At 53.2% G+C, this 6000-nt stretch overlaps 1 protein-coding gene across 49 annotated transcripts in view; it reads left to right on the top strand.

Annotated features, from left to right (window-relative positions):
* The first annotated feature begins 2599 nt into the window (after positions 1-2599).
* The window catches only part of ST3GAL6 (ST3 beta-galactoside alpha-2,3-sialyltransferase 6), an 85473-nt gene continuing 82072 nt past the window's right edge, over positions 2600-6000 (top strand). For 5 of the 49 annotated variants that reach the window (XR_011529020.1, XR_011529021.1, XR_011529018.1 and 2 more), the window contains exon 1: positions 2601-2972. Coding sequence is in view for 1 of the 49 variants with exons in the window: in XM_070582144.1 (XP_070438245.1) it covers positions 2616-2972 (357 nt within the window). In the remaining 48 variants the exon portion in view is untranslated. Of the gene's footprint in view, positions 2973-3067; positions 3388-3733; positions 3820-6000 lie in introns of those variants that run through there. The other 44 variants (XR_011529017.1, XR_011529024.1, XM_070582139.1 and 41 more) reach the window with 30 other exon arrangements.

Genomic DNA, 6000 nt, shown 5'->3' with positions numbered 1-6000 from the left:
CCTCCCTCCCCCTCCCCCTCCAGCTTGTGGATGGAGAGAAATGCAGTTCCTGAGGTTGGGCCCCTCAGACCTCTGAAATCTTGACAGAACTAGTAGAATAAGGAGACACTATGCTTGATGACGTTGCAAATAAGCTTTCCAGTACACCTGAACACCTTTTTCTCACACTCACAGTCCTGGGGGAAAATCAACACAATGGTTACCTACCTATGCAAATATGTAGCTGGGACCCTGCATTGCACTGGAGATGCTGGAAAAGTTAGGGCTCTGCTTGAAAGATCTAAACTGTCTTTTGCAATAGTTTTTCCACACTGTGGGCAGAGTCATAGCTCTAAGTTAGGATTTAGACTGCTTATGTTCTGTGGCTTATTCTTTTTGAGATGTACATGTTCTTTAAACAATTGCTTATAGGAGATAAAACCCCGAGACAGCTACGAGAGGGTGTTAGCAGGATCTCTTCCCCTAGAGCTGGAAGAAGAACAGTACGTAAAAAGGATTAGCTTGGTCAAGCTCAGTCTTGTGCCAGATATTGTCTAAAACTGAAAAACCCCAGCCTTGAGAAATGTTAAGGAAAGAAAACTTCTATTTATTCACAATTTATAAGAGGATATTGTAAGAAAGGGGCCTCTTGTCACTATATGGCTATCTCCAGTCCTGGGGTTCACCTCCTCTGATCTGACGTGACTGGCCTGCTGAGAGCACACCCCTGGGAGTAGCTCTCCCCTGCATGAAGTAGACAGTCGCATGTCCATCATGCCAAGAAGGCCTGTGCTTGGACAGGACACGAAAATCGGGAAGGCAGCTGCACTGGGGGTGAGGAAGAAATAGTACTTTACCCTTACTCTGGACAGCGAGTCCACAGGTGCTGAAAGGCCCCAGGGCCCCAGGTGGGGAACCTGGCTCTTGCCTGTCCTTGGGTATGCAGACCACATTGCATGAAACAATGTCATTCTAATTCAAAGAGATTGCACCATCCACAAAAGAAAACCAAACCTAGCACACAGGGCCAGCCGTGTATGTACACTGCCTAGATACTGCGATTTCAGGGGCCTTTAAAGCCTCTGCGTGTTCCAAGGGCTGTCTCCTCCTTCCTGGCCCTCCTCCCCCCACCTTATTAGAATACATCCACAAACAGGCTGAGTCAAATAGGCTTACATCGTGAAAACATTTCCCCAAAACAATGATCAAAAACACTGTCCCAGAGAGGCTAACACTCTGTAATCCCATGCTCAATTTTGCTTCATTTTTTACCACCTTCCACAGGAATTCAACATTTTTACATAGTTGCAATCGTGTGCCCATAGGATAATGTATCCTGCATTTTAAAGCAATTAATGTTACACAGGTGAAAAGCCCCTGCCCCAGATAGTTACCTAGTGGGGTGATATCCTGGAAAGCAAGCTGGTTTAGGTCCCAGGTGCTTTCATTTGCATCATGGCTCCAGTCTGGGCCGTATGACCTTGGGCACATTGCTTAACTTCCTGCTTCTGTTTCCTTATTTCTAGGGTGCTATCATTCTGGCTTGCAGGATGGGTGAGAGGAACAGATATGCTGCATGGAGGGTAGGTGATTCCCGGTGGCAACGACTGCTAGTTAACATTCTCACTTCCTGAATTGATGGTTTTTGTGACAAGCACTGCCCTGAGAATTCTTCGTCATCATCCATTTTAATCCTCCCAACAGGCCTGAAGATATGTTGTATTATCTCACTTTCCAGGTGACAAAAATGAAGTACGCTGAGGTGAAGTCACTTGCTCAAGGTCACACAGCAGGCCCCTGGAGGTGGCGGAATTGGAACCAGGTTAGGGTGAACAGTGTCTTCTTGGCCACACTGAGCATGAAGCAGCAGAAAGTCACCTAAGAACACTGGGTGGCTTCTCCCCTTAGCACGTGACTTGGCAGTTCCAAAAATCCCGGGAAAGCCAGAGGGGGTGCACTGTACCACTGGTCTAATTCTGAAGACTGTGAGCGGGAGAAGGATAATAAGGAACTTAGGGGAAACTAAAAGCACAAAGTAACCTCAAGAAAAATTGGCCCAGATGGACAAATTCCCTAAGCATCTTTCACTACCCTGAAGTCCTAGGAGCCAGCTTTAAAACCCTGTCAGGGTTACTTCAACAGCAACTTGTAGAGAGGGAAAAGGCTAGAAATTTTCTGCACCCTCTGGGTTTTTTGTTGATTAGCAAAGCTGGGAGAACAGCCACTGCTGCCTCCCAGGGCTGTTGTTCAAACTGTCACAATTACAAGAAGGGCCGCCACAGGGGAAGGCCCTGGTTTCAGCGTGACCCCCCGGCCGCTGTGAGCACAGCCAAGGCCGTGGCTCTTCTCTCTGGGTCACTTGATTGGCATGTGATCATGATGCTGGCAGCCCAAGGGCTGGAGCCATTCACTGAAGGTTGCTAGACAATGAATTATTTCACAAACACTGAAATCTAAAAAGTATTCAGAGCCATCCAAGTATGAAGACATTACTAATATATGCTTTTCTCAAGGGAAAGCGACTTCAACAAGAAAAAAAATACACGTCCCACCTTCCTTCTTCTCTCTAAAACAACATTCCCTCCAAAAGATAAAAACCTCTAACACATTTGTCCTTGAAAGGCAGAGCCCAGGAAATGGGGAGCTCTCTGAACACTCCTCCATTTCTGCTAGGGACCATCCGCCCGCGCCGCCTCATGTCACAGGAGGCCCCGCCTCGTGTCACAGGAGTCCCCGCAGCGCCCAGCGAATGTGTTTACTTCTGCCGCCAGCCCTGCGGGGCAGGGGAGACCGGCCGCCTGCCCCTCACTTTCGCCCCTGCACTTTTCCAACCAGACCGGGCGGGATGGGAGTGTCTTCTTGGCTGTGCAACTCGATCCTCCCACCTTGTCCTGAAGCCACCCGCCGCCTCTGCCCGGCCCGCCCCTCGTGGTGATTTTCCTGTCCCGGCCGCCCCGGGAGGGCGCGCGGCTGGAGTCCGCCCAGCCCCAAAGGTAGGGGCTGCGCTCCTGCTCCTGCCCCCGCCCCGGACCGGAGCCCCCGGCCTCCTCGCGCGCTGCGCCTTCCTCGGCGGGCTCCGGGGCGGCGCGGCCACCGCGCATCCGCGCCGCCGGCGGCAGGAGGAGCCTCCCGCGGCCCCGGGGGCGCTCGGCGCAGTCGCCTGGGGCCGGCCCCGGGCGCCTCGGATTTCGGGCGGCGCTGCGCACCCTGCGCCCGCCAGCTCCGGGACACCGAGTCGCGCCCGCGCCGGCCCGGCCCGCGCCCCGTCCTCCGGTTTCCGCCGGCCCGAGGCTGCGGCGCCGCGGGAGAGCAGCGGCCGGAGCGCGGCGAGCGGAGCGCGGAGCCGGCGCCCCTGCGGGCTTCGCGCCCGGCCTGCGGCACCCCTGCCCCGCGGCTTCGCCTTGCAGGGTGAGGCGGGTGGGGTGCGGGGGCACCGAGTGCCCGGCCCTGGTCGGGGCGGCCTGGGGTCCGTGCCGCGCGGCCCCTGCGCTGGGTCGGGGTGGGGCCCGCCGGGCTGGCCGCCCCTCCGCGCACCCTCCGGCCCCACGGGCGTTGCGCGCGCTCGGCCCCCCGGGCTGGGGGTGGAGGCAGCGGACGGCGGAGCGGGACCCCCGCGCCAGCCCGCGGAGGGCGAGGGGCGCCGGGAACCGGGGACCCGGCTCGGGCCCCCGCTTTGCTCTGATCGCCGGGGAGCTGGGGCGCTGGAGGGGCCGAGGAGTGACGGGCTCCTCGCTCTATTGTCTTCTTGTAAAAGGGTCTGGGAGAGCAAGGGCGAGGGATCTGGAAGGTTCTCGTCTTCTACCTTGGAAAAATTTCGGAGAAACCCTTCTTCCCGCCACGGTAGGATCAGAGCTAACAAACAAGCACCAGGGGGTGGGGGTGGAGGTGGGGGCGGCGGCAGGACCTGCGGTGTGGCGTGCCCTGAGCGGTCGGGATGAGGGGGCACCAACGGGTCACGCCAAGGCCGCTGGCTGCGGAGCTTCCCTGCGAGCTCAGCCAGCTTCTTGTGTGCTATTTGGCTTAAAAGAAAATGTATAAACTACCATCTCCAGAAACAAAAAAAAAAAACCCAAAGCGCCTTCCTTGAGGATCTTGAGTAGGAGGGCCGGGGAGGGCGGATCGGGGGTCTCTGTTCAGAGGGAGTACTGAAAGACTGCGTGGGAGTGAGGATGGGCGCCCGCGTAGCCCGGCCACACCGGCCGCAGACTCTAAACCCAGAGGCACATGTGCGTTAGGAGGGTCCTCCGGCACGGTCAGGGAGTCTTTGCGGGTGACCCCCGCGCCTGGGGGCCCCCGCCCGTGTCCACACTGCTCCTCGGGTCTACGATAAACGGCCGCCTCCGCTTGGCTAGCTGGATATTTCACTTTCTGGTCTTCAAGCTTCCTCTCCCAGCTGCGGATCTTGAAACTGTTTTTATTTACACGGAGAGGTTAAATATTTGGAAGAGCTGCCAGGTTATTTTCCGTCTGCAGGCATGCTGATTTAACATTTGTAAATCGGATTGTGTTGCTTCGTTTTCGTCTCACCAAGGACCGCTTTTCCTACCAAGACCTGCCGAAGAGACACGCTTAGATTATCTAGTTTGTTGTCTCTGAATAAGACTAATTGCCTCGGAAACACTTTAAATACGTAGTGGCAACTTTGGTTTGTAAGGAGAGAACTTTTCCAGAAACTTTGTATTACCCTGATCTGGCTTCATGTGGAAGAGGAGAGGAGGTCCCCATCCCTTGCCAGTGGGTTCCCTAGGGCAATGTTTTACCATAGTCCCTGAATGTCACAGTCCCTGATGGCACGCTGTCTTGTTAAAACGGTGCAGGAAAATGAGACTGCTCTTTTCACTACGTGTCAGTAGAGATGTTGGAAATATTCAATTTGTTGTTGTGCTCCAAATCAGTAAAAAATCTTTGAGTCTCAGAAAGTGCCATTAAAAGACATAGCATGAAAAAACTTCAGTCTGTCTTTTGTGAAAATTGTAATTCTCAAGTTTTCTCATTCTTTGTGGCAGCCATTTCCTTCTGTTGGAGGTATTTCTGTGTTCCACATCATTTAGAATGTTATGGGAGAGAAGTGAAATAATGCCATGCTTCCTCTCTCTCTCTGATAAGCATCATCTGCTAACCATGCAGATTACCAAGGGGCTTCTGTGGAAGTTACGATTCCATCCAGTGATCTAACGTGTTCTAGGTGATACTTATCAAGGAGGTGAGGAAGCACGAAGGTCCTGTGGCAGCCACTCTGCTCCCCAGTGTGTTCACGTGTGCTAGTTTATTAAATATTCCCAACAGCCCTATCAGACAGGAATGTTTAGCCTCACTTTATAATTTAGAAAAGTGAGACTGCTCTAGGTTACATGCCTTAGAATGGATCGTGTGAGGGTGTGCTTCCCTGGTGTCTTATTCCACCCCAGGAGGCCACCGTAGCACACATTCCTCACAGATTCTTCTATTCCTTGTGCTTATCTTTCTCCTTTCCCTTGCACGTGCTCAACTTATATATCCCTTGATCATCATATGCTTTCCTAATTGCCCCTCAGGCTGGGCTTCTGAACAGGGAGTCTGTGTACTTTGTCTGCTTTTCCTTCTGACAGCTTCAGACTTTCCCCAGTTAGGTATCTTCTGTCTTCTCCATGTCTCTGACGTGCCACTTAGCTGTGCTGTGTCTGGCCAAATCCACGAGGTTATGTTATCTCCAATGGGTTGTGTTCCAAAAGTTCTTTTCATCCTGAATATGTTTTTGCTGAAGTTCCTACTCATCCTTCTTGCCTGGAAGAAGTCTTCCCAGGGCTCTGTCCCCACCCTAACTAACAGCTGGAAGTAACCTCTCTCCTATCCATCCCGACTACGGTGGGTAACAGCACACATCTCGGGTTCTAAGTGAAGCTTTGTGGGTTAAAACTAGCAAAGTGTTTGATTTGGAGTGAGCTTGGTGTATGGAATAGAGTGGATGCCTTGGACATCACAGCGTCTCAGTAGGAAACTGTATTTATGGTTCCATATCAGGTGTCAGGAGCACCGTTCCCT

Source organism: Equus przewalskii, chromosome 18, assembly GCF_037783145.1.
Source record: "Equus przewalskii isolate Varuska chromosome 18, EquPr2, whole genome shotgun sequence".
Taxonomy (NCBI): Eukaryota; Metazoa; Chordata; class Mammalia; order Perissodactyla; family Equidae; genus Equus; species Equus przewalskii.
The sequence above is the reverse complement of the archived record's forward strand: the minus strand, read 5'-3'. Positions and strand labels throughout refer to the sequence as shown.